We start from the raw sequence: 27,958 nt of genomic DNA, 5'->3' as shown, positions 1-27,958 counted from the left end.
TCCTTGCAAAAAAAAAAAAAAACACTTATGGTTTTATTACTGACCTAAGTGTGTTTTAGTTACTTAAGCACTTATATTTACTTGATGCACTTACGAAATTCTATTTTAAATGATTTATATATTTTTGTTGTTCCCCATTTCTACTTTCCCCAACATCCCCCCTTTTTATGAAATATTAATCTCACACATTTTATGTAATTAGCTAAATTTTATATTATTTAAACTATAATTTTTACACTACAACTTTGATCAATGCACCCAAACAATGGCAAATCGTAGGAGTTACATAACTGATCCTTCCTCTGTCCCTCCAGAGCATGTTTGTCAAACCTTTTTATCTTATTTTATTAAAAATAACCGAATATCATTTGTATAAAGAATATTTTTTACCCATCTAGTCGAAACCTAACCACGGAGGTGGGAACTATGCATTTACAGGAGGAGACACTATTCAACGAGGGAACACACCTCTAATACACCAGAACTAAAAGTTGTGCATATGACAAATACAGACATGAAACTTGAAATAAAGATTTGAAGAGACCGTTTTAAAGGTACAGATTTAGCCTGAACTCAGAGGATAAACTAAACAAACTGACTGCAACAACACTCAGCTGTGGTTTTATCTACATTTTGGAGCAGCTGGATGTTTGTGGTAAGACACGACCAACCACTAAAATCAAAGGATGTAACCACTGAAGACATTGTTCCTGTGAAAGTGTAACTTGTTCCCACAATCATTAAATAAATTACAGAGAATTTCAGACAACAAAAAACAAGACTGAACCAGTCTACTGATCCGCCCACGACGCAGACAGCTCACCTCGTTCCTGTAAGGCCTCCGTCAACAGGTTGAACAGGTGCGCTGGTTTGCAAAGTCCTTTCTGAGGACACAAAGAAACAGACACAAGACACAAGACCATAGCATATAGCTCCATACAGCTTGTGTTTTAAACCAGTAATTTCATGTAACTAAGGATAGTTAATAATGTAGGATTCTATAAACACACTAACTCTATGTTTTTTTTTCTCCAAATGTCTTGAAGTTTATGGACCTCGTAGAATTTCAGACCGCACAGATAATGCATACAGCAAGAAATCATTTGCTACCAGGCAAAATACAAAAAAACTTATTTTTCAGGAAGGGTGGTTATATTTTTAGAGGGAGGCTTAACTTAAAGAAGCATCATGCTCGTACAACCATAAATAGTATGTATTTTTATTCTGTGGCGTCAAATTGTGAAATGATTTGGATCAGAGACTCAAGCAATGCACAAACATTACTTTTCATAAGGAGATGCACAAAAACATTATATTACAGAGGTTTAAGAATGAGGAAGTGTGAATTCAGTGGGACATATTTATGTACATGTATGTATATATATATGTGTGCGTATGTATACATGTTTGTATATGGATATGTGTGTGTATGTTTGGATGTGTGTAAGTCCTTTTTGAACATGTAAGATGCAATTTCTTGTTGCTTATTTGAATCTATTCATTGAGTATAGGTTATCAAAAAATATTTTTATTGCTATTTTGTTTAAATTGTATTTCTGTTTGTTTGTTTACATGTCTATAATATCTATACATCTATCTATCTTGAATGTACATCAGCAGACAGGTGGTGTTACCTCACCACAACAGATCTGTGCCAAGAAGCTCCAGTGCTGAAAAAACCTCCATATGGCACCTTTAAACCTTTGAGTTGGAATCTGGATGTACAGCAGCTGTGTGTGAGTAAGTCTCACCTTGTTGCAGTGCTTCTTGAACAGATGTCTGGTGGTTGCAAGTGAAGGAAGAGCAGCCTGGTGAGGATATACAAGCTGCAGGAAGAAAATACTCAGTTAAGAACAAGCTTTTATTTCCACAAAAAAATCCTACTGTACATCTTTTTTATCCATGTATTGAGTACTGTTTTTTTATTTTTATTTTAACATGCATTCTCTTTCAAAACAGTTGCTTTGATGAATGTTTTAAATGTATGTACCCACTGTCAAAGCCCCATGCATGCTGGAGCCTGAGTGCTGAGTTTGTGTGTAAAATATAAACCTGTGCCTTATGCTACAATGCAATGTATAAAACTAGTATGCAAAAATAAACAAAACAAAATCTAAAACAAATTCTATCTATTAACATCTGCAGAGCCTGGATAGCTCAGTCGGTAGAGCATCAGACTTTTAATCTGAGGGTCCAGGGTTCAAGTCCCTGTTCAGGCGATACTGGTTTTAAAGTGCTTGGGACAGACATTGGAGACAGGTAAATTAATAAATAAGTAATACAATTGTTCAAGATGAGAAGATGCCAACCCTGCACAGATTTGATTATACCGGAGGGATTTGTGTCCAACTTCGTCCCGAAGTTGCTAATAATGTCCTGCGGTCATGGCAACTGTGGTTCTTCGAGCCAGAAGCTACAATTACCTGATTTAAATGTTGATTCAGCAGTATGACATTTAACATAAACTTTTAATTTTGGTTGAAGAGATTTTGATTTTATTTGTCTGATTAAAAGGTTTATTTTGTTAATGGAGTAGATTGTTCGGCTGATGGTGACATTTAGTATATAGAGAGACGAAATCCATTCATATCACAGATCATCAACTACACATCGTACTACTGTATAATAATATAACTGTTGTAGTTATTGAAGTAGCAGCACAAGGACTTGTGGTAAGTGATTTGTGAGGATTCTCTTTATACATGGCAAACTATACACAGTTCAGGGTCAAAGTAAATTTGGAATGCTTCTGTCAAATAATTTTTTTTTTTTTTTTTTTAAGATTTAACACTTTTCTTTGTTAGTATGATTTCCAAGATTTTCCTCTCAACCATCTCTTTTTGTCTTTTTGCAACTGTGAGTTATATTATCTTTGTGTAATGCATTATGGGACAACGGTGTACTACTATTACTACATGTAATACTTGGACATAACATGTCCACATGCACATATACTGACTGTGATGGAGTTTACTCGTGTAACGGCAATATCCTACACAACCTGACTGAACTGAAGCAACAGCTTTTGATGGCTCAGAGAAAACTTCAGGTTTACCTGGTCTGAACAGGGACTTGAACCCTGGACCCTCAAATTAAAAGACTACTGACTGAACCATCCAGGCCCTACTCATCCATTTTAACACTAAGAAAGATTATTTACAATGCACTATCACTCCCCTGGGAGTCCCCTTCACTTTATTTTTAAGGCTGGGGATATACTACATGACTTTCACACTCCTAGTTTCTGAAAAGACTGGGAGGATAAACTAATCGACTGGCTTCTGCTGATTTTTTATGATGACTTAAAAATGGTGGATCACACACTTAATGACTGCAACAGATGAGAGATCATACTGTGAACATACAACTTTCAAGAAGGAGGAGGAGGAGAAGAAGACAAGAAGAAGAAGAGAAAAACAAACATAGATACAAGACAGGAAGCAGCAGTTTTTATGTGTCACCGTCTGCGCTGAGAAAGAAAAAAAAACAGGGCAAACGCATTTGGGTGAAGTCCTGGAAGGGTAGACATGGGGAGAATGGACTCTATAGACTGCTTGAGGTGAGTAAATGAAGTTCCTTCTGGTGGTGTAACATACTGGAAGTGTAGGCAACACTGGCTAACGCTAAGTGCAATGTAGGGATAACAACGGAGCATTCATTGGCTATTTAACAGTACGCACTGCCCGGTTGGGTCGGTGACCAGTGTATACGACAGAGTTCAAAGCCAGCTCTGAAAAATCAGACGTTTGATATGCTCCGACTCATGTCAGGAGGATTCTGTACCCCTAATACACTTACAGATTTCTGTGCATACTTGCCAGACTAAGTGGTTGCAACTCGTGTGGACTAGGACGGAGTAGTCACGACTGTGCATCCTATAGAAAATCCTGTTGTGTATCCCCATCTTAACGCCGAGCCCTGCCACCCTACAGAGGAAACTCTGTGACCTCATTGTTTCAGTAACTGCCCAAAGCACATGACCACAGGTGAGGGTCAGAATGCAGATGGACCTGTAATTCAAGAGCTTTGGCTTATGACTCAAACAACTCGTTCTGCTCACACTTCATTTTATGTCTATACTATATTCCTGATAGTTCCTTCTGCTTCAAGTACTTTAAAACTACTTTTGCCTGAACAGGGACTTGAACCCTGGACCCTCAGATTAAAAGTCTGATGCTCTACCGACTGAGCTATCCAGGCTCTGACTTCACACTGCACAGGGAGAGGAATTCATCACAAAGTACTATTGTTTCCCAATAATCTTCAAACTTCTGTTTCTGAGTGAACTTTTATCTTCAGCACTGACTACTTTAGTTTGAGCCCAGTCTACTTATTTAGTAAGTGATTTAACTTGTACCTCTTTTAATGAAGACATGTCCTGTGGCAATGGTTTGAGGGCTGGACTGAAAAAAAGGGGTGAAAACATATCAGAACCATCATGTTTATATTCACAAATCTTGAAGTCCTAATATTTCTCCATGCAGAGATTATGAGCCCTCTGAGGTTTCTTTATCTAAGCAGCAGATTTGAACATTGTCTTTTTGCCGTTTCACCTTTTTGTGTTTGAAACGCACAGTTTGGTGGTGCATGGTTAGTATGTTTTTGTTTTAAAATTTACTTTCTTTCCTTTTTTAATAGATTTTTTATTGATTTTTTTAACAGCACAGTGATCTCCACATTGTCAAAGACATCTCAGATTCTAAACAAACAAATGTAAAATAAAAGTAAAATAAGTAATAATAATAACAATAACAACAGTGATAATAATAATAAAATTTAGCATAATTAAAATAGAGAAAATAAAAAGGAAAAAAAAACCCCATCTATATCGAAAAGGGCAGATACATTAAGAAAGGTGACGTTTTTGTACTTTCTATACTGCCTGAAAACGACTGATCCATGACTCACGTGGCAGTGTTACCCGGCTCTGTCAGCACCCGCAGCAGAAACGCTCCCTGCTGATTAGCCTTGCTGGTTGAAGGAATGATGATGTAGTGGCCCGGTGGAAGGGAGCCACGGAGGACGATCTCTCGACGTGTGGAGTGTTTGGGCCAGCGGAGGACCGATCGACGTGCACTCAAGTCCTCAGGTGACAGGTATGTGTTTTTAGGATGGGCCTGAAGAGAAAACACACACTTACAATACAGCAAACAGCTGCAATTCATGGACCAAACTTCACTTCTTGCAACTATGTATAAAGTACTTAGTTACTATCCACTACACTGCTTCTGTGATAGATCGATCTTGTTTTTTTTAGTCTGCGTCACTATGTAAATAATTTGATCATTTAATGAACAACTGACATCATCTGTCTCACTCTGTTTGTATTTGTGTACCGGGTAAATATCCAGGGATATATGCAGGTGAACATTCCTAAGTCTGTGGTGTTTCTGCATCAGAGCCAAAATGAAGGAGCAGGTCTTCTGAGAGTTGTCTGTGTTGCTGTCAACCTCCAAAAGGGTGAAGTAGAATTGGGGGTTCTGCCAGAACGTATCTGGAAAGAAACAGACAGACAAACAGACACACACAATCAGTAGTGCTTCACTCTTCTTTATACTGCATTCCTCAGCCTTTAACCCTTGACTGAACATGAATATGAACCATTTCCCTTCCTCGTCTCTTACTATGACGGCACAAAGACTTCAACTTCCCTTTTAAACAGATTTCAAACACATGCTTGTAGGAGTCAATATGTTATAAAAACATGTAAGGCTTTCTCGTATGGACAACCATCCTCTATGTGCAGGCACAAAGTCATATGCAGACAGTCAAAATATACTTGTGTACGATCAAATCTGATTGTTAAGTAGAAAAATGTAACAAAGTCAATTCCATCTTATTCTCCATGAAGAATGGCCCTGTTTGAACCTGGTAATAACTTGCATCCTGGGTGATCGGATCACAAGTGCACAGCTCTTTTTCCCCTTTTGTTTTTTTATTATTTGGTCATAGGTCACTTACTGTTTAAACTTAAGATGATAAAAAAGTTTTGACGCGTTGCTATGCGGTGCAGATACCATATAGCGAATGTTGCATTTTACTCTTCTTTACTCCACGTCGGATGCCTCGTATCCAAACTGTTCCCACACAACGGCATTTGTTCTGCCTAATTTGCTCACCAAACGCTGTTGCTCTTCTTCCGTCATCTTTCCTCGCGCTGATACAACTCGCCTTGCTGATAGTATCGGCTGCAGGTGTTGAGCTCAGGCTGAGGGAAGCAGGGGCCAAAATGTGCATGCGTGTGACATTCAGGGCACAAGACAAAATAAGGATACACTTGCAAAATGGAATGTGGAGAAATAATAGTTTTTTCTCGGTTACATTGCTTATGTAATTATTGGGAGCCGAAACTTAAATTTGATTTGAATTGCACATTGCTAATTGGTTAATTTGACCGTATAACCTTAAAGGTCTAGTTTTAAGATTAAGGGGTATTTGGTGAAGAACGATTGCAGACTGCAACAAGCTGACACTTCTCCCTGTTAAAATTCCTTTAGTATTCATTGTTCAGGAGATTTTTACCAGGGGCTTTATTATCTGCAGAGGTCTATTCCTCTCCAAAACAAACAGAACAGGTGATTTAAACCATTTAAAAACACTGAATAAAGCAGTTTAAAAAAATAAATAAATAAAAAAAGTTTTTTTTGAACGCTCTACTCACAGTGGGGCTTTCTGTGAACCGTGCAAAGCAGTGCAACATGGCGCACTCCGTACACGAGGACCTGCTCCCTATGTAGATATAAACAGCTCATTCTAAAATAACGAAAACACAACGATTCTTATTTTCATTTCTGCCTTAATATCCCCCTAAATCCTACACACTGGACCTTTAAGAGCAAACATCCTGGAACATCTTTTCTTTGTTGAAACAGCATTTTCCACTGACAGCCTTTGATGGCACAACGAGGACTGCTAACAAAAACACATCTATTCTGGAAAACCCCCACAGACAGAGAGAGTGTTGCAGTGATGAAACACACTCTACTGTGGCACAACTTTCACACTGTAAGCCACAAGTACTGACAAGTACAAATAAACTTGTCTCTACTTGTTGTTTTGATAGCTTATCCTTATGCTCAACAGATCACAAACATTGTACAAACAGCTCTCAGCAGGCAGCACATAAAGAAGGAAGAGGGTTACTTTTTGACTCCAGAACTCTCAAGTCAACCAAGCAAACATTGATCAGACAGTGATGTCGTGTCCCTGGCCAAAAATGGTACCCGTGTAACAATTCTGACAACAAAAACTGCAACCTGGTTGAAGGGACTGTTTGTTATTTATGAGAGGGGAGGGGCTGGTGCAAAACAGGGAGGCACTTCAAACACTTTTAAGGACTGGTGAGGGAGTTATGGTTTTGATTTGGTTTGGAGGAGCGACATTCAGCTCTAAAAGCGTGTATTTTGTAGATACTTTAAATTAATACCCTGTGATCGCCAACCTCCCCTGGCAGATTTAAAAGGCATGTTTTCTTTTTCAAATAAAAATTATTTATCATAACCAGAAACTGTGAATAAAGGAATTCTGATTTTCGAGATTCTGATGGTCCTTGAACACATCTTTTACAACAAATGCTAGCATCACAAATGGAAGAAGTTACACCTTAGCCACCCCCTCCTCTGACAGATTAAGTACAGTTCCTTACTTAAACAAAGTAATAAAAAGGTCTCTACTCAGGTTTTCTCTTCAGCTAAAGTTAATAATGATCACAGTTTGTTTTTATTGTTCTGTGTTTGTACCGTAAACTCTCAGACATGTTTAATCATGTGTCATTATGTGTCTTACCTCCTTGGGGAGGCCCTCCTGCTGTGATGCGCGGCACCCAGTTCCCATGATGCATTGTGCAGCTCCATGGCAGCACTTTGGACCCCAGATCACTGAGACAGTCAGTCAGGTGACACACCTCCAGCGACTCAAAGTTCTGTTGGAAGTCTGACACTGACATCCTGGTTGAGAGAGAAACTGGTGAGTTGACTGACAGGAAAGTCTGCCCAAAAGTGCTCATCAAACAAAGAAAACACAATACAGAAAGCTGCTGCAAGTAACAACACATTGGTAACTGTATACACAGGACTTTTAAAAGCGATGCACGTGGCTGGGACATTCTTGTTTTGGTGTCTTTTTAACACTGGAGATTATTTACTAGACTACATGTTTCAGGGAAAATTGAAATTCTGTAAGTAATCAAACCCCACGCTCAAGAATGATCAGCCTCGTGTGATTGAACAGAAATGACGATCAGTGTTATCAGTATTTTTGGCTGACAGACAAGCGCTCTCGAACTTTAACTGTTTTCCATGAAAGTTAATGAGGGAAATAACAGATCATGAAAAGAAAAATCTTTCTAATAAATGAGGAATGTTGTTTTTGTTTCTTCTTCTGTCTTCTGAGTGATAGAGCTGAGCTTAATCTTTGATCTGTCTTCCCTTCGGTATGAAACTCCTCTGATGTTGTGATGCATCAGATCAGTGCGATCAGCTGCAGATGCCGGGCTGCGTGCATCCAATCATTAACTGATATCCAGTCAGAGGAGTGTGTTCTCTTATGTATCCTCGCTTCCTCCTCCTCTGAGAGCCTCCTCTCTCCTCAACTCCTCCAAGTGCATTTAAGCAACTGGGACGGCCTTCAGTCCTTCAGTCCTGATCAATTTCAAGGTAAAGTGATCAAGAGTGGAGGACGGAGGAGTCGAGGAGGGATACTGGGACAAACCCTTGTTGTTGCCTTGGTTTTAGGCTTATGAAGTAAATTTACATGAAGTAACATTCAAGGATGAAAATACACAAATTGTTTAATTAATGGTTTGAAATAAAACAGGATGCAGTTTTAAGGCATAAATAATATTTTAAAACTTTACTGACCATTTCTGTTATTAAGGAACAAGCAGCAGTTAATTGTTTACTGATACACAATATGATTTTAGTCATCATGTTGTAGTTTGATTTGCGTTTTAATGTTTCCATATTTGGTTGTAATTTCCTCATAGGCAGTGTGTTGAGCTCTCAGGGCTTCCGTACCAATATGTAGTTTGACCTTTCCAGGTTTGTTGGACGACATTCATAGTTAAATCAGTTCCCTTTGTAAGACTAGTTTTAATTTTTGAAACTGTACATGTTAATTTACAAATCATTGGAAGAAATGTCTGCAGAAAGAGGACATTAAGAGTCAGAGGAAGCGGTGATGAAGGTCACAGGGAGATGTTCAGATGCACAAACTTACCAGAACTCCCCGTCTTCCCGACGGACTCTGCCCAGCCTTCTCTGCTCCTCCATGCTCACTGTGTTCCACTCTGGACTGTACAGAGAAACAGGAGAGACAGATATACGAACAAATATGGGACACTTTTGGATTTTTGTCCCCCAAAAAGTGTAAAATATCTTTTTCCCAAATGGTACCACTCTCTCAGGAAAGTAACTTATTCTTGTTAACATTACAGAGACCATTGTAGTCTCATATAATCACTTAATAACCACATTTTTTTTTTATCCTTAGAGCTTTAAAATTCATGAGTTTGGTATTAACTCCCATGGAACAAAGCCTGAAAATCTTGTGTTAACCACAGAACCTATTTGATGTCCTCCAGGATGTTGCAATTGCCACAAATAATGCAAATTCAGTCAATCCCCTCGGTATTATTCCAATGTTATAAAACAAATTGAAAACCTGAATGCACTGACCCTTTCAAATCACTCCAGGGTCCCTCCCACTCTGTGTCCCCCCAGGGGTTGAGAATTCGCAACAATTCCACAGGGCCGTTTGCCGTCTTCACCTGGCAGATGAGGGGAAAAAAAGGACAGAAAGGTGAGAGCAGTAGTACAGAATGTCAAAAATGTCATGGCACAAAATTTTACAGTATAATTGGTCATAAAAACGTCATTGTACAAAATGTCATGAACTGTTATTGTGTAATATGTCATAAAAAATGTCAGAATAAAATATATCCTAAAAATGGCATAGTATAATATGTCATAGTATAAAATCATAATATCATATCAGAGAGTTGGGTTACATAGGATGTTGATTGAATATTGTCTCCCCCAATGTTATATAACTGATTACAGCCCAGATATATAGATTTTGTCTGATTAATTATAGTATTTGTAGCTTTAATTGAAAGGATTCTTCTTTTATGAAGTGCACATGTACATCATATATTGCAGCTTCACATATATATCAGCGAGTTGTGATCAGACTGGGACTGAATATCTCATCCAAACCATGCTGCCACTGAAATTGCATTCATATGCGGAAAAAATTAGTATCTCATGTGAGGCAGTTGCCATTGGTGTATATTTTGTTTTAGGTCAAGTCAAGCTCCGTGAGATACACAACATAATATTAAAGAGGCATATTTATTTACCTTCTCTATTGCAGTCAGAGAGTAGGCGTGTCGGAACATGATCCCCTGTTCAGTCTTTTGCTCGAAAGGACCCTGGGGGAAAAATCATCCATCCACAGTCAGGACAGAAGAAAAAAAACAGAATAACACTCATCTGACTCATCTCATATAAGTAAACCTTCAATGGGAACATGCTTTGCTTAAGTGTTTCCCAGCAGGTCCAGGTATTTAAACTAGACCTAACAAGTCTGATCCACCACATGTCACGGCACCGCCATCCTCCTCACTGTACCTGACAGTTGGCACAGTTGATGAGCGCTCCTCTAATCAGCTGGTTTCTAAGGAAGGTCGGCAGGTCTCTCATTCTGCTGACGGGATAAACCTCAGTCACCCCGCCTGTCATATCGACCATGGCTTCATGAGGGAAGCCCATGTTAAGAGCTCTGTAGCCACCTTTCACCCTGGGAGAAAAGGCACGGGGAGGATGAAAATATCAGATTATTAACTCTCAGCAAGGTCTTATCGAGCAAACAGAGGCCCACAAGAGAAATTAGGTCATTTATCCCTAGTTCCATCAATATTCTTAACTCAACAAAGTGACTGAAGACTTTTAAACCGCAGAAAGATAGTGACGTGAACTGATTTAATGTGTTTATTAGGGGTCGACCGATATTGGTTTTTCAGGGCCAATACTGATTATTAGTAGTTAACGAGACCGATATCTGATATTTGGAACCAATATGCATTTACCATAAAAATAAAAATCTTTGTCGCATGACATCTCTAAATTCCTGGGAAGAAGAAACGTGAAGTCCTTACTGTCTCCCATAACCCAAAACCCTGATTTTCCTACAGGTGTTAATTCACCTATATTCCTCTTTTGGAGGGACAGGGGAATTCATGTAATTGGAGATCTATTGAGAGATAATACATTACTTTCCTTCCAGCAATTACAAAATACATTCAATATCCCCAAGCACCATTTATTTGGCTATTTACAGATTAGACATTTTCTATCTTCACAGACCATCTCTCTCTCTACTAACACCTCTTACAGTGATATTGAGAGATTTCTTCTAGAACGCAAAAACAGAAAACACTTTATAGCATCATTTTACACATTTTTGGGTTCGTCTGTCATATACCATGTACCAGACATCTCTCATAAATGGGAAAAAGACTTGAACAATGAATACATTGAGGATGACTGGCAGACAGCTATATGCCTGATCAAGTCCACATCTACTTGTAATCGGTTGAGAGAAACTCAATACAAGATACTTCACAGGTTGCATATCACTCCTGTCATTTTAAACAAAATTAATAATTCCATTTCTCCTCTGTGTATTAAGTGCAACTTAGAAAGGGGGACGTATTTCCACTACTTTTGGGAATGTAAACTGATTTCCAGACACTTGGACACTTATTTCAAAGGTAGTCAGTGGGATATTTAAAACAAAAATCAAGAAAGACCCTGGCATTTTCCTTTTAGGCCTCCCCTCTAGGGATCTACATCTCACTGCATCACAGTATAAGCTCCTTGAAAAACTGCTTCTAGCTGCTCGAAAGTGTATACTGCAAAACTGGATCAAACCTCTTCCACCTAATATCACCCTTTGGTACAGAGAGATTTTTAGCATCCTCCCCCATGAAAGGTTGGAGGCTGTTGTAAAGGGTAAAGATGAGTTATTTTTAAAAGTTTGGACACCCTTCCTGGATTATATACCAGCAGACCTAAAAAATCTGCTAATGATGGGCAGACAGTTTTCTGAATGGAATAAGGCCTCTCCTATGCAGGGAAATAATGTGCAATAGGCTGCTGATGACTGGTTACCCTTAACTCTCAATTACATACCGCTGACTGGAAATAAATTAGGACTGTGATTATTATTTTCCATTCTCCCTTTTTTTTCCCTTTTTTCTTCCTTTTCTTCTATTAATATCTTTATTACTATTACTGTTATTGTTTTAGTCATTTTATCCATTTGCTTGTGTTCTATTACTATCATTATTTTCATTTTAATTATTATTATTATTTGTCTTAATGTCATTAATATATTCTTTGTCAACTTAACTATTTTACATTTTTTCTTGTCTAATTTTGTATAACATGGGCTGTCTGGGGGGCGTTTCTGTGTTTTGTATTTTTTGGGTTATAAAAAAAAAAAATCAATAAAATGTGTTTAAAAAAAAAAAAAAATCTTTGTCGATACGTAGAATTTGTAATATAACAAACTCCAACACAAAATTTTCATTAAATGCCTTTAGCCAATGTTAAATAAAAAGTGAAACGCTCAACATCATATACAGAAAGTTTTCAGCGACTTTTTTAAATTAAAGTCAATTGAAAATTTAAATAAAAAATGAACGAATAAAAATAGCTCCCTGAGGTTTTACAAAGTAACAAAGCACTTGTTAAATAATTCATTTTAACAGTGATCATTAAAAGAAAAAGCTGATACAAATAATTGGCAAAATGCCAAATATCGTCCCCCATAATCGGCCTGACCGATAATCTATCGATCCCTAGTGTTAAATGCTCCTAATGAGATGTTTATGTGTTTGTTTTACTAACTGGTTGTCTGCTTTTTTGTTGTGCTTTCTTCTGTGTTCGGTGGGCTAAAGACAAATTTATACTCTATTCTACTCAATTCTGATTCCCTAAAAAACTAGAATTACCACTACACGGTTGTATACCTCCTCACACCAGTTAAGTTGCACTTATAGTTTACATCCATGTCTGTGAGAACATGAATGCTTCACACATGTCTTCCCCCCAGCAGTACAGAAGATCTATACAGCCAGCACAGTTTTAAAAAAAACCTAACCAAACCCTCAAGGCATTCTTCAAATATTCTGTTCACAATAAGGGATGGACAACAAAAACACAAAAAAACACAATTCCTCCAGCTACTGATACTAGCTTCTATTCCCCAGCACGGAAGAGAGGGTGGAGAGGGAAACAATGGCAAAAATCAAGTGAGAACTTGTCAGACAAAAAGAGTGTGCAGTGGTATCATAAATAGTTGTCACACTTGACTTTTAGGGTGAAAATAAATATCTATAATAACAGAACAAAAGTTTGCAAGTAATTACTTAAATCCAAATGTTGCTCCGACAGTTTGCTCCTGTTGTGCATTGTTCTTATGCCCTCCACTGATGAACTGTCTAAGAACTGATTTGGTGGAAAAGGGGCAACTGTGAATCAGTTTATTTTTATTGCAAATTGCAAAAATGGCTGAAGGACCACCCAGCACCCTATCGTACAGCTGTAAGTGGACTATCAAAATATGCCTCCAAAGCTGGAAGCCTCATAGAAGAGACCTGCTAAACATGTTGTTTTATGTTTTATGGCTCACTTTTTGCAATTCTTACAAATAACAGCCTTACTTTGAAATTGGGAAATATGGAAATCCAGATAACTAACAGAGGAGAAATGCTGATGGACACCGGCTCATTTTTCTCTGTAAAGCCTTGAGTCAGACAGCAAAGCAGCTCGACACAACAGCTGCTTCATAAGAGTGATGAAAATACATGTCTGCGCGCATTTTCAAAAATGTTATTACTCTCACATTACTTCGTACACACACACACACAACTGATTGACAAAGACTCACTTGGCATAGGCCTTCTCCAGCAGGGAGCTCCAGAACTCATGTTTTACTGGGGAGTTGAGGTAAAGAAGATTGTTATGCAGAGTTGGCAAAAAGTCATCTATCCTCACCTCCTCCCACTCCCCGTACTGCCAGAACTGCAGAGAGAGACGGGCAGAAAGAGTCAAGTCAGTTTTATTTATATAGCCCATTATCACAAAACATGGTTTGCCTCAGAGGGCTTTACAGTGTACGACATCCCTCTGCCCTTAGACCCTCACATCACCCGAGGAAAAACTCCCCAAAAAGAACCCCTGTAACGGGGAAAAAAAAGAGGAAGAAACCTCAGGAAGAGCGGTAGAGGATAATGAGGGATCCCTCTTCCAGGACGGACAGACGAGCAATAGATGTCGTAAATAGCAAATGAAATACAATCATGGCAAAAAAGGAAAGAGAGAGAGAGAGGGGGAGAGAGGGTGGATAATAGAAACAGATGCATGTCATATTACAATAATGGTAGGTGTGAAATTAGTAATTGCTCTCTATGATGATGTTGAGAGAGATGATAACAGTCTCATGCATATGTTGAAAGGGAGTTGTCCAAAGGCAAGATCACAGCATCGGCGCAACCAGGACCAGACCACGATCAGGGCGAGCGGGGGGCACAGTATCAGTACAGCCACAGCACGAGCACAACCAAAGGCAGGATCACAGCATCAGCACAGCTATCACCACGGTCAGGCACAGTCAAGGTTACGGCCAGAAGAGAGAAATATTTTCTGAAATCTGCTATCATGTAGAAATTATTTAGATGAAAACTACATAAATGCAACACAAAGAAAGAAAATAGACAAGAAAGACTACAAGTTCATTTTTGTCATTATCCTTGATCATTTCCAACCCCATGTCTGTATCACGCAACAAATGCAGTTAAATAAGAGCTTCTTGAGACCTTAAAAAAAGATGTCCGTGCTGCACAGACAACAGCATGTTAAGCAGATATTTACCCTGAACACAAAGCAGCCGTTGTATCCTTCCTGGAAGCACTGTCCTGGAGGCATGACCTTGTTGAGCAGAAAGCGATGCACGCAGAGAGACGCGATCGCAGAGAGCAACCAGCAGTCATCTGAGGGCAGGAAGTTTGAGGTGCAGGTTATCAGCAGGGTGCATCAGTTAAAGTCTGCATTTCAACACAAAATGTCCTGACCGGTTTACATGATGCCATGACATTTGTCTGACAACCCATTCCTCCAAACTTTCATTTATTGTAAAATATACACTTTCTGCGTTTAGTTTTGCATTTCCCAATGGCATTTGAGCCATCAATCCCGGGAGTTTTTTCACCCACCCGTCCCTGCGGCTCTCCCAGCTTTTGTGCCAATCAAACAAAAATAAAGCTCTTCTCCTGAATATATAAAAAAAATGTTGCTGTATGTTTTCAATGAGGAGGTGGATGTATTTGCCTTTTTTTTTTTTTTTTGCTTTTTCCAGATTTTGGCCTACCCCAGCTGTAAAGTTGCTGAATGTTTTAAGTGGCTTTGTTTCTAATAACTACAAAGAGATAACATAAAAGAATGTGAAATAATTTGAACCTGGTCTGTCTCTCCATAAGGCAGCCTGACAAGGAGAGTCCAGGTGAAAGCTTTGATCACAAATATACTGCAGAGTAAACTCACATGACCTCAGTTTCCATGCCAGTTTGCCAGTTTCTATAAAAGGTACCCACCCATTTGGTATGTAAATCAAAATAAAAAGCTTACTGCTTTCTATGCAGCTGTCTTGTGGGAAAAAGTGACCCTTGTGCTTTGCAGACTCATCATGTCTGAACAAAACTGTATTGTACAGCAGCTGTCGACTTACTGAGTTTTCCCTGGCGGACATCCAGCCGCGTAGCTCCATCTACGATGAACTGAGCTGACGGGCAGATCTCCTGGAAACAGCAGGGAATTTAATGATTGAGGAAGAGGAAACGAAAGAGAAGAAATGAGAGAGAGAATGGAGAGGAGAACAGTCACATGAGGACAAATCAAACAGAATTAAAGGTGTCAGAACAGCAACATGACAACGTCAAAGATAATTATTAAAGTTGAGCTATCAGAGCAATGTGGCATAAACTTGGCGCAATTTGGTTCTTTAGAGAGACTATTTCAATACTGTTACCGACAGTCACACAGGAAGATTAATATTAGTTTCATGCCTGACAGTCTATGATAAATACCATTTTATTGAGGCTGTTCTGTTGTTCTGCGTCACAAATAGATTTTCTATTTTTGGAGCTGGACCATTCATCAGAAGCACTGTTAAAAAATATACACCATGCTGTTACTCATTGCATCACACTCTGGGGGCGCAGAGCGTACTCTGGGCAAAGATGAAGTAGTAGAATGTCAGCATAATGAAAGTGAAACCTCAAAGTTTGCATTCACTCGCATTAGCTAGTCCTCTCATCCTGTGATCAGATTCAATAAGCTCGAAACAGATCTACAGATCAATAATCCACCTTGGAAGTCACAAACTGCTGCTGAGGAAAAAAAGGACTCATGGAGAGCTGTGACTGCGTTGCATTCACAGAACCACAAAAAACGCAATCTAGAGAGAGGACATTTGAAAGAAAAATCAAACAAACCCAAAGTCCCGCGGCCAGCTACCACCACACATACACTATAATTCTGTGGTAACAACACTGATAGTGATTCTCAACCTTTTTTGTGTCATGATCCCTCAGATGTTACAATATTAGCTCACAGACCCCATTTGACAAAATCTCACTGCAGGGACCTCTATCTTAAAAGATTTTGGTTGTTAGATATGATTGAGACCGAAATTCAATAGAGAACCCCAGTAATGAGTCCTTAAACCTACAAGTGACTCAGCATTTTAGCACCTCCGATTCCCTCATTTCAAAGTCAATGGGTTTTTGGTTAGCGGTCTAAATAAGGTCTGTGGTTAACACAAGCTTAAGAGACTTTCACATTTTTTCTGTGACATAAAATACGTCAGTAAACAGCCCACTGTGAATTTCGAAGTTTTTGTGTGAAAATAAGATGGTTGCAAACATGTGGCTAAATGAGACTATAGAGCATCATCACCTTGAACCGCGTCAAACAGCCTCATAGCTGTGGCGATGCGGCCATAGTGTAGTTTGCTTTCGCCTAGCAATAGCTTTTTCAATCACAATAGCTTTTTCAACCACATCTAGGCTTAACAAAATCCTAAAAGTGGTGTTTATTTGTGAAGATTATCTTGCAGAACAAATTGTGTAAGTGTCTTAAACATTTGTTTAAAATAGAGCTTATTTTCTGCAATGATCCAAAACCCAAAAGAAAAATCAAATAGGCTTTTTGCTGAGGGAACCAGAGTGATGTTAACTTCCGGGTTGGCCTACAGAAGGAAACCTGTGATCTGAAGAGTCACTCTTACGACTCTCACAGTGTGCTCACTTCTATAGTGAGTTAAACCATGAAAATGATCTATTCCCCATTTTTCTGGGGAGCCACTGGTAAAGGACCCCTGGTTGAAAACCACTGCCCCAGGAGACCGGTGTTCAGCATTGTGTAAAACCAAGTGAACTTTGAGTTATTTGTGGTTCTCCCCCTATTGGGTTGAGAGAGTTGCTCCCCCGAGTAAAGAAGTTAACGAATCTCAGGGTCTTATTCACAAAAGAGTGAAACAGAAATGTGAAAGAAATAATTCAATAATATTTAATGATCAACTTGGTGAACTGAAGTATAAATGAGAGACAGTCTGCAGTACTGGTTCAACAGGATTGGAACATCCTGGAGATGAAGTGTCACGATAAATTGAGAACAAACAAATCTGACAGATCATATTTCATTCGCTTTGGCAGTTGCTACTCGCATTTGCAATTTGGTCTGGCAACACCAGGCTGTCAAAATATGAGACAGGTTCAGGTTCAGTTTACTTTATTGGTACCCATAGGTAGATTTGTTTTGCAGTCAAGTGAGGTTACAGCGTCCATTTCAAAACACAGGCCACAGAACAGAACAAACAGGAAACAAACAGAAAAACTAAAGGTTATTTTAAACCTCCTAGAATATAAGAGCCCACCCCCACCCTCCAACTCATCCCCTGAAAAATGAAGCAAACATGCCATAAACAAAGGTAAAACATTAAAACATTAAAGTGCTCAAGGTTCCATCAATAAAACAGAAATAGGCATAAAAAAGTGTGAAATACCATCGATTAAAGTCAAATCAGATCTCAAAACCCAGGGTAAAAACCAGGTTTAAGAAAAAATATAAAAATAGATAAAAGTGCATAAACAAAGAGACTAAACTAATAAACATGAAAATGGACAACCTACAGTAATGGCTAAGACACCTATATTAAATATATTTGGATGCAACAACATCACTTAAATCAAACAGGTGAGCTGTTTATACCTGCACACATATATGTTCATTTTTTCCAGTTTTTCCACTTTATTCATTTGATCTCCACTGTGCACCTGTGTATCGGGCCAAAAAACTGCACTTGATCACCCCGCAAAAACTAAAGCTGACAACCACATGAGAGGCGGGTCTCTCCATACCAGCAGGCAGCGGTAGTCTATATTCATCATTCAAAAAGGGAAACCCAAAGTAAAACATGACTAACCCGCTAAGATGGCAGAGCTCTTGGGGACAGCGACTGGGACCTTAATGATTGGTTGACCAAGAGGGAGAAAAAGAGGACCAGTGTGCAGAAAAGCGAGAAAAGAAATGAGAGAGTCAAATGAGGACACACAAAACAGGATCCAGTGTATCAGAAGAGCGAAAGTCAAAGGGAGTGGCAGCTAATTATCAAAGTTCAGCTGTCAGAGAAATGTGGCATTAACTTGGCACAATATCAGCTCCCTTGTCAGCAGTCTTATGCAGAGTTGCAGCAATTTCAAATTCAAGTTGAAAATTTTAAATTAGCAACATCTGGTCTACCCAGGACAGGACAAGCAATCAAGTCTGAATCTTTTGACCATTTTACACCGTTTGTAACCTGAGCAAATTGGCTTGATTTCTTTCAAAAACAGGGGAGGAAGGCAATGAGCAGCTTGTCAAGAAATGACCCAAATACGAGCAACAACTTTGTTAAAAGTTTAAAGAAAATTTGCTTTAAAAAAGGAAAGCGAAAAAAACACCAAACAGGAAGATGATCTTAAAAAAGTGCCAAAAAATATTCTGTAATATATTTTGAATATATAATTCTCTCTCCCATTAATTTTCAGGTTATTTTCATGTCACCTTTACTAATCAACTGTTATCATCCCTAATATAGAGAAGATAAGACAAAATAATCCTTACTTAGTCCCACAAAAGTCAAATTTGCATGGTTACAGCATCAAAGGATTATCAAGGCAAGGTATGCAACATAAATAAAACAAAAACAACACTATAAATAGTTTAAAAAAACAAAGATGCAAAATTAGAACAGAAATAGGGATTGTGCAAAAAATAAATAAATATAGAAATAGAGCAAAAAGAGCACTACAAGTAGTAAAAAAAAAGAGATGCAAAACTCAACAGTAAAAAAAATCATAAAATATAGTAGTAGCATGCTGTTGTAGTGTCAGCAGTTTGTTTGCATTATTTGCAAGCGAGCTAGCAATCATCAGCACTGCAAGCAAGCTAGAATTAGCCAACACTTTTATGAAGCTTTCAGCAGATTTATATGCCAAAATAAAAACAATTAGACTGAAATGAACTCTATGAAGGTTCTATATAATTTATTAATGAGTTAGTGCTGTGATAATTTATTAATGAGTTAGTGCTGTGATTTTAATTCGTTTTATTTAGTTTGTTTAGAGCTCCAGGCCTTCTTGCACCTGGCACATACACCTTTACGAGAGTTTTTGTGCCATTACAATATTAGCAGCTCTATCCATTTATTTTTCCTTAAACTGTGTTGGTTTATGTATCATCATCATCATCATCATCATCATCATCATCATCATATCATTATTATTTTTTCCTTCATTTTACAATAACTGACTTTTTATCCTTAAGGGGGCATCTTCCCGTATTTGACCCTAAAACATAAATGTTAATGCATCTCTCAGTAGATGGATGCAAATGAGAAACGTTACCGGAAAGATGCTTTATATTTTAGCTGATACTTTAAGTGTTTTTAATAAGGTTTTATCCGCCACAGCAGAGGAGCTATGTGCGGTGTCATGTTGTCTTTACCTTGGGTCGTTTCCAGATCACCCCGGGCTCCAGCTCCACCTCGCCCCGGGGGAAGTGATGGTCCACAAACAGTCCGTCCAGGCCGATGGAGCTGCCCGGGGCGCCGACCACGACCATGTCGTGGGTCATCAGGTCACTGAGCCAGTTGCGGGACTGCGAACCCATCAGGTCCTCTGAGCACACCGAGTCCACATCATCCTCCAGATGAGGCAGGGAGCCCTCAGAGGACATACTGAACGACCTGTGCATGTTGGAGAGCTGGCGTGTGTCTGAACTGAGCTTCTGACTTCTGCCTGTCTCTTAAAAAGCAAACACATACTCACGCCCACGCCCCCAGGCCAGGCCACGCCCCTGGAGGAAATGTACACAGGTGTATGCTCACCTGGGCGCGAGGAGAGGGTGGGCGGTGCTGCTGAGTTCAAGGCTGCAGGATTTTCCCAGTCCCTGTCAGCCAGACACTCCCACATGCTGTTTAACCCTTTGAAACCTTTGCAAATCGGCGTAATTTCTCACGAAGACATGGAAAAAAACAATAACACGAGATGACCCAATAATTGGCCAGAAATAAGTAAACAAAATATCTACAAGAAAATGACCTGAAATTAGCACAAAAAAGAGGAGTAAAACAAAAACAGGAAATTACCTGAAAAAAGTGATACAATCATGAAAATATTTTTTTTTGTCGTGCCAATTTTGCATATATAATACCCAATTTTGAATATATAATTATGATAACAATAAATATAATCCTATGAGCTCTTTCTATATATCTCTGCATCTCTATCTCTAGATGTATCTTTGTATCTCTCTCTCTGTATCACACACGCACGCACGCACGCACGCACGCACGCACGCGCGCACACACACACACACACACACACACACACACACACACACACACACACACACACAGATAGATAGGTTAGAAAGATAGGCTAGATAGACAGATTGATAGATTACAGTACATTTCTTGCCTTCAGGTTTTAAATACTTGTGAACCATGTCTGGCACATCTCTAAAAACTGATGTTGATCCAGGTTTCAAAGGGTTAATAAACAGTGGCAGTACTTTTTCCACCTCTGATCAGCGGTCACCAAAACCTTTTTGTATGAAGGACCTGATGAAGGATTATGACGGCCCGTCTCTGAGAGCTGCCTCACATGATGACTCAGCAGCTTAAAGCCCGGCTGCACTGATTCATATCAGGTTTTTATTTTGCCTAATAACAGCTCATCACCAACACTCTGATACCATACAACACACAAAACAAGTAAGTCAGATAACTTCTGGGAAGAGATGGTCAATATTTTCAAAGTTAACATGCTATGACAAAACTTAAAGTAATGAATAAACTGGATTAAATGTTTTTCATAAAGCACGAAGAGCAGCAAACACAGACCGTTACTGATAAATTACTTTTATTGAGAAAGAGTGATTACGAAAACAAATGACCGGGTTGAATCTGTCACGTCTAGTATGTATGTGTGTGTGTGTGTGTGTGTGTGTGTTTGCATCACTGAGATGTGGCCATGATGCTGGATACACCTGTAAAAAGAAAAACAGAGAGAAATGTGCAGAAAGAGAGAAAAAAGGAAGAAAACAGAGAAAGAAAATCAAACTTTAACTTCCAGTCACTCATCAACACAGAAATGTGTATATTTCATCCGATGTAAAATATAAAACATGCTGATTCATCGTTATGTATGTATGAGTGTTATGATCTCTTTAATCCACTTTAAGCACTATGAATACTTTTACATAAAGTAATTTAATGTTTCTGTTACTACTTAATTACTTAAGAAAGATTCTGAATGCAGAACTTTAACCCTTTGAAACCTTTGCAAATTGGCTTGTTTTGTTTCAAAAACATGGGGGGAAGGCAATGAGCAACAAAAGAAGAAATGACCCCATAATTAGAAAGAAAATTGTACAAAGTACAAGAAAATTACCTGAAAATTTGTGTAAAAACACTTTCTTGTGCTGAAAGCAGCACAAGAAAGTGTTGCTCCAGGTTTCAAAGGGTTACCTTGTGGTAGAGTTTTATTTACAATGTGGTATTATTAGTACTTTTACTGCAGTTAAAGATCTGAATACTTCGTCTGCCACTGCCTATATGTCGAGCACGTACAGCAAACACTGCAGCTCATTGTACTGTGATCTCTCCTGCGCTGATCTACTTCAGCAAAGTGCCACCAAATACTCACTGACTCTCTCTCTTTGCAATAAACCCGACTCTGAGAAGTCAGGCGATGTGAAATAAAGAAAAGGAGCAAATTATTTGTGATTCAGAAGCAGCTATACAAATTGACAAAACTGTGCTTAAACTTTTCCTGAAGCTATGCTGAGCAGTCAGTGGTAATACGCCGTCCATTCATCAGAAATAGTAAAGGTTGCTGTAAATGTAAGGCAGGAGTAGAGCTGAGCAATATGGCTTTAAAATAATATCACAATATTTTTAGGCTATATTGTGATACACAATATATATAAATGGATATTTTGAAATGACCTCTAAACGACTAAAATACAAAAGTATTAAATGATCTACAGTTACAAATAAAGTATACCCGAACCACGTCCAAATGACGGAAGGAGCCCCTTCTTTGGGTACGAGCTCCTCCTCGTTTTGGGTAGGCCAGTCAGTGTCAGTGTCTTGTGCTGAAGCCTCACTTTAGCCCCCCACGCAGATCACGCCTGACAAGTGCAACTCGTCATGTTGAATTGGTACTAAAAGGAAGTATGAACTTGTACATTAGAGCTAGTTCACCCAGAGAGCCTGCAGCACTCCATCATACTCACGTTTTTGTTACTAATTTGATTCACTTTCTACTATGTTATCCTCATTTATTTGCCTGTTTGAGCAGCAGCACTCACTCTCAAAGTCGATCTTCTCCACGATGTTCTTGGGCTTGACGCTCTCCTCCTGGTTGAAGATGAAGATTTGTCCCTCCTCGTTCTCTGTCCAGCCGTACTTATTCATCCACACCTTCACCTGCGTGTCTGGACAAACGGACGGAGACAGTCGGCTTAAAGGTTCACTCAGGCTTATTCCTGCATCATTTTCGTTGACCAGAGATGGATTTAACTTATTAAGATTTGGTTCATTGATCACTCTGGCAGGTTCTTACCCAGCGGGTCTCCCAGCATCTCGGCCAGTAACCGGTGCTCGATGGTCTGGTAGGTGATGCCCACGACATGGCAGATGACTGAAGAGGAAGATCAATTAGACAACAGACGATGGTGATCGTGCTTAAACAAGTTTAATAAGCATTCTATCAGTTTGAGCGTGCTTTCTTCATATTTACTGTCAGAGCTTAATGTCCACTGCGGAGAGTCAGGGGATGATACTCACACTTGCGAACAGAGTCCTCAAAGCCAGTGATGCCGTCGATGAGCTCTCTGTTCTCCTCGAGACTCGTCTGTCAGAAAGACGAGGAAAAGGTCACGATTTAGTGACAACAAGACAGCAAACGGTTTCGCAAGTTTGGAAAAATTGAAGAGAACAAAAAGGTCTCAGAACAAGACGGACAGAGGTGTTGCAAGAAAGGTGTATAATGACGGATGAGTCAGCGATATAAAGCCTGGATCATTTCTGTTCGTTAATCCCGGCAGGATTTCCCACACCCTCATTTCTTTGTGGCAGCCCGCCATGATGAAAACATCTGCAGCCAGGTGTTGTTGTTTTATTTTTGGAGCTAAACTGGAATATATACCATTCTGTTACATATTACACCACATTGTTGGAGTGCAGAGCACACTCTGGGCACAGACAGAGCAGCCAAATGCAGTGAAAGTGAAACTTAACCATTGAATTGTGCTGTGCTTTTATTGTGATCAGCTTTGACCGAATCAAGTGATCAATTCCCCACCGTGCAACTCAAACTCCTCAAACTGCTGCTGAGGAAAAAAGGAACTCATGAAGAGCTCTGCCTGTGCTGTGTTAATGGACTGGCAAAAATGTCCAAATTTAGAGAGGGGACACAGAATGATGGAAAAGGGACACACACACTAACATGAAATTTAAAAAAAACAAAACAAAAAAAAAACGGGAAGCTTCCGCACAAATCATCTAAGAAATTGTGTGCAATCTGTCTAATAATCCTACATGGTCTTTATGTCTCTCTATAGAGTCATTTAGTGTGTGTGTGTGTGTGTGTGTGTGTGTGTGTGTGTGTGTGGCGTACCCAGAAGCTCTGGAAGTGGCAGGTCTCCAGCAGGTTCCCCAGGTAGAGGATCTGTCTGATGGGACGTTCCTCTTGCTGCGACACTGTAGTCAAGGAAACTGCCCCGACCCCAAGACAGAGCCCACCTGCCCCCCCCCTCCTCCTTACTGAACAAATCCCAAACTCATCTTAAAACACGCCTCATAAAACTTCACAGAAACAAAACAAACTGTAAAAAGCTCAGTAGCAGTATTTTCTGTTCTGTTTCTGCAATAAGGGAAAAAACTACTTAGTCCATGCAAACGTCGTCAGTGAGACATTAAACTCCTCACATATTTGTGAACTGCAGCTGAAAAGAGTCCAACGGTCAGCTGACATCAGAGCGATGAAACAGCACCAAAAGGATACGTGTGTCTGGTCGATCATACACTTGCAGAGCGTGAAGTCGGTGTGCGGCAGGTTGGTCAGAGCCTTCAGCAGAATCTGTGACGTCACCTGAGTCTGGAAGTATGCTGGATTGAACTGGTACCTGCAGAGGTAGAGACTTTATTTACATCACTTTGCCTAAATCATCTGAAGAACTTTTTTGTGGTCTGAGGCGACACAAACATTTATATCAGGGTTATGAAATGTTTTTTTAGTCCTTGCTTCGGGGAACGAGAATCACTGAAAACCTACAGAAGTCTGACAAAACAGCCAAACACAATTCTTTATTTTTCATGCGAATAAAACACATTAGGCGGTTTTCCGTTACAGATTTGCGCAAAGGTTGAGCGCTATTTATAAAATGTCGATAAAACACAACTGCGAGATGACTGCATTCCCATAGACTCGTATTATGCGACTTCTCCTCTGGTGATAACATTCAAGAAGCATGGCGATGGATGTTCAAATCTTGAACAGGTTTATTTCTATTGCAGCCACCACACCAGCCGTCAGTATTTCCAATCGAAGGAGTCGAGGTGTGTTATACGAGCGATAATGGAAAGGGGAGCCCCTTATATGTATGAGCAGCCACGTATGAGGGATTTCTGGGAGGTGATAGTCCTCAATTTCACAGAGGAACTGTGGATTCAAGACTTCCGGATGATCCGCTGAACTCTGGAAGAGTTATGTGATGCAATAACAGCTCTTGTAGCTCCTGCTGCGTCATGAGGGAGCCAGTTCCTACTGACAAGCACATAGTCATAGTATCATGACCTTTAAAAGCTAAAAAAAGTGTTTCCATTGCAGTTTTGCAAAATATGGCTTTTTAAAATTGCCTGAGATTCCACCTCATGAGAGTGTAAAAACTTTTTTTCCGTTGTAATAAATGGGAGTTTTTTCAAAAACTGATGTGTTTCCATCAGGGCAAATTTTACATTTGCAATTTCAGTTTGTGCAATTTGAGGGTTAATGGAAACCTGCCAACTGTCACAAGGCAAAACAAACAACAAGATATGAACTCAAGTAGAAAACCAATTGTTCCCCCATCCAAAAGGATTTCCTCCACCATGATGCCGCCTTTGACAGTTGACATGATGATTTTTAAAAAAGACTTAAGATAATTCGCAGGGTGAGGGGCTGATTAGATACATTTTTTCCTGCATCAGCAAACATTATTTTCCTGTATCTGAATGGGGACTGGTGTTTACGTACAGCTTCAGGACAGCCAAGTTGGCCTCCAGGTCGTAGGCGTTTTCTTTAGCTTGTGTCTCCACGTAGCGCTCCAAGGTTGCGAGGTTTTCTGGGTTGTACCTGTGAGGAGAGAGGAGAGAATCACCTGTGAATGAAGTGTGCAGTAATCAGTGTTTCTCTGTAGTAGATGAGTTATTTTTCACTGCAGGTCAGACATTATCAGCCCCTTGTTATCAGCACATTTAGTGAAATGTTTCGAAGGGCAGTAACTGTCTTAACCACTTAGTTGCCCATATTTAATCAATATCATATTGATATCTGATTTCTGCAATATTTGAGTGTAATTACACAATACAGTATGCACAACATTATTGATCATATTTGAATTCATGATACATATTATTGTATTTTATATTATGCTAGTTTATTATTGTACTATTTACACTGTTATATTATTTTAGTAGTCATGACTCAATATTATATATATGTATATAAATGAAATTTATTAAATTATCAGATAAATTTATAGATAGATAGAGATATATGAAGATATTTATATTCATATGAACAGCAGAAGTCAAATGCAAAATTAAAATAGCAATAAAATAATACTGCATTATATAATAATAATCATCATCATCATCATCTTCATCACTCAGTAAATACATTGATACGTCATTAAATGTGTCATAAATAAATGTTGGCATTAATTAATTTATAAAATGTGACATAATTTCTGTTTTACTTTGGTTCCTTATTTATGGAACTTTGAATTAATTTCCCTATTTATTTATTTCCAGTTTTCCCTTTTACTTATTTATAGCATATTACTTCTTAAATTCATTTTTGATTTTGGCAGTTTCCGTCCTCCATATGTTTATACTACACACAGACAGCAGGTATTATTATTATTAAGAACATAAATAGTAGAAGTATTAGTGTTACAAGGCTGGGTTAAAATAATCAATACAAAAGATTCAAATCGATCTTCACATGAAAAACACCCAAAATCGAGCCGTCAATACCGGTCTTCTTCCCTATCGTACATCAATGAGTCCTGTCAACGTCTCACATCTGATTAGTCCAGCTTTGTTGGCCGTGTTTTTGACTGTTATGTCCTCTTGTATGTGTGTATGTGACAGTAGTGCGACTCAGTGGAGTTTAATTCCTTATATTTGTACTCAGACTTTGTAAATGAAAGCTGAAAGATAAACGTTAGCTTCAAACGTTAGCCAGCAGGCTAAGCTACAGTTAGCTCGTTAGCCAGGATATTGATCAGCTAAAATCATCCAAACCTGTCGATTCCCCGCAGGAGCTTCCCCACGTTCGCCCTCATCTGCTCGAAAGACATTTGGTCCAAACTTGTGCAGCAAAATTTAGGCCAAAAAACCAAATTAAATCCGCACGTGGGCCGAAAAGTGGAAAACGAACAGGGGCGGAGGGAGAAAAGAGTCGGACCGGAAAGACCGATGCACCGGCGGAACTTTTTCTTCTTCTGAGGTTTTAGTGGCGGGCTACAAATCAATTTTAAAGGGGCGTGTCGCCGCCTGCGGTAAGAGACGGTATAACATCAGGGACGTAACTGCGAAATGAATTTGCACTATGTTGACCTCAGATTATATATGTATTCTACTTAGTTACAATCATGCATATTTACATATGTATCTATCCATATCCTTTATATTGAATGTGTAAAATTTCTGTGAAATTTCCCACTCTGCAATATTTACCCCTTGCTGTAAAATAAATGTAAATGTTAAATTAAAATGTTTGCTGTGTGGGATTAATAAAGTCTTATTTTAACCCTTAGAGGCCTGAATCAACATCAGATGCCTTCCGAAAGTATTTAAACCTTTGTATCCTGCGCAAATTGGTTTGTTTTTTTTAAACATAGGGAAAAGCCGGGGGTAAATTGCCATGAAATGTCTTGCAAACTGAAAGAAATGAGTCAATTTAGAAAGATAGTTTGTTTGAAAAAATAAAAGCTAGGGACACACGTCTGTGGAATTATGTACTTATAATGATCATAATTACATATTTTAAAATATTTTACGTAATTGTTATAATTTGTAG

General features: G+C 39.0%; 2 protein-coding genes and 2 non-coding genes across 5 annotated transcripts in view; 1 reads left to right on the top strand and 3 right to left on the bottom strand.

Annotated features, from left to right (window-relative positions):
* Positions 1-20,393, bottom strand: part of LOC121943488 (calpain-9) — a 33,201-nt gene extending 12,808 nt beyond the window's left edge. Inside the window, exons 1-14 of the mRNA XM_088079247.1 lie at positions 20,109-20,393; positions 15,790-15,859; positions 14,937-15,055; positions 13,954-14,087; positions 10,629-10,797; positions 10,358-10,429; positions 9,675-9,766; positions 9,217-9,291; positions 7,786-7,946; positions 5,337-5,494; positions 4,909-5,117; positions 4,358-4,403; positions 1,752-1,826; positions 824-884 (exon numbers count right to left, since the gene is read on the bottom strand). Coding sequence (XP_087935373.1) covers positions 824-884; positions 1,752-1,826; positions 4,358-4,403; positions 4,909-5,117; positions 5,337-5,494; positions 7,786-7,946; positions 9,217-9,291; positions 9,675-9,766; positions 10,358-10,429; positions 10,629-10,797; positions 13,954-14,087; positions 14,937-15,055; positions 15,790-15,859; positions 20,109-20,357 — 1,690 coding nt within the window. The 5' untranslated portion in view covers positions 20,358-20,393. The remainder of the gene's footprint in view (positions 1-823; positions 885-1,751; positions 1,827-4,357; positions 4,404-4,908; positions 5,118-5,336; positions 5,495-7,785; positions 7,947-9,216; positions 9,292-9,674; positions 9,767-10,357; positions 10,430-10,628; positions 10,798-13,953; positions 14,088-14,936; positions 15,056-15,789; positions 15,860-20,108) is intronic.
* Positions 2,147-2,219, top strand: trnak-uuu (transfer RNA lysine (anticodon UUU)). Its single transcript has one exon. It is a non-coding gene; the product is annotated as a tRNA-Lys (tRNA).
* Positions 4,128-4,200, bottom strand: trnak-uuu (transfer RNA lysine (anticodon UUU)). Its single transcript has one exon. It is a non-coding gene; the product is annotated as a tRNA-Lys (tRNA).
* A 1,116-nt stretch (positions 20,394-21,509) lies between the features above and the next one.
* eif3k (eukaryotic translation initiation factor 3, subunit K) lies at positions 21,510-27,373 on the bottom strand. 2 transcript variants are annotated; one of them, XM_042516354.2, is made up of 8 exons: positions 27,181-27,373; positions 25,907-26,005; positions 24,677-24,797; positions 24,290-24,367; positions 23,458-23,524; positions 23,234-23,311; positions 22,980-23,105; positions 21,510-21,653 (listed from the first exon to the last, which is right to left on the bottom strand). In XM_042516354.2, exons 1-8 carry the CDS (start codon positions 27,234-27,236, stop codon positions 21,622-21,624), a joined length of 657 nt encoding a protein of 218 aa, XP_042372288.1. In that variant the 5' UTR covers positions 27,237-27,373; the 3' UTR covers positions 21,510-21,621. The 2 variants fall into 2 exon arrangements, with proteins under 2 accessions (XP_042372288.1, XP_042372289.1); XM_042516355.2 differs by having other exon boundaries at positions 24,290-24,364.
* Positions 27,374-27,958: the final 585 nt, after the last annotated feature.

The sequence above is a fragment of the Plectropomus leopardus genome, chromosome 6 (assembly GCF_026936395.1).
Source record: "Plectropomus leopardus strain MGB_pleo_1.0 chromosome 6, ASM2693639v1, whole genome shotgun sequence".
Taxonomy (NCBI): Eukaryota; Metazoa; Chordata; class Actinopteri; order Perciformes; family Serranidae; genus Plectropomus; species Plectropomus leopardus.
The sequence above is the reverse complement of the archived record's forward strand: the minus strand, read 5'-3'. Positions and strand labels throughout refer to the sequence as shown.

Bases quoted from the DNA above. Each gene is read 5' to 3' on its own strand.
- eif3k (XM_042516354.2), bottom strand. From the start codon at position 27,236: ATGTCTTTCGAGCAGATGAGGGCGAACGTGGGGAAGCTCCTGCGGGGA. The intron at 24,798-25,906 runs GTACGTAAACAC...CTACCTCTGCAG, and splicing joins AACTTGGCTGTCCTGAAGCT to GTACCAGTTCAATCCAGCAT. The intron at 23,106-23,233 runs GTAAGAACCTGC...CCGTTTGTCCAG, and splicing joins GATGCTGGGAGACCCGCTGG to ACACGCAGGTGAAGGTGTGG.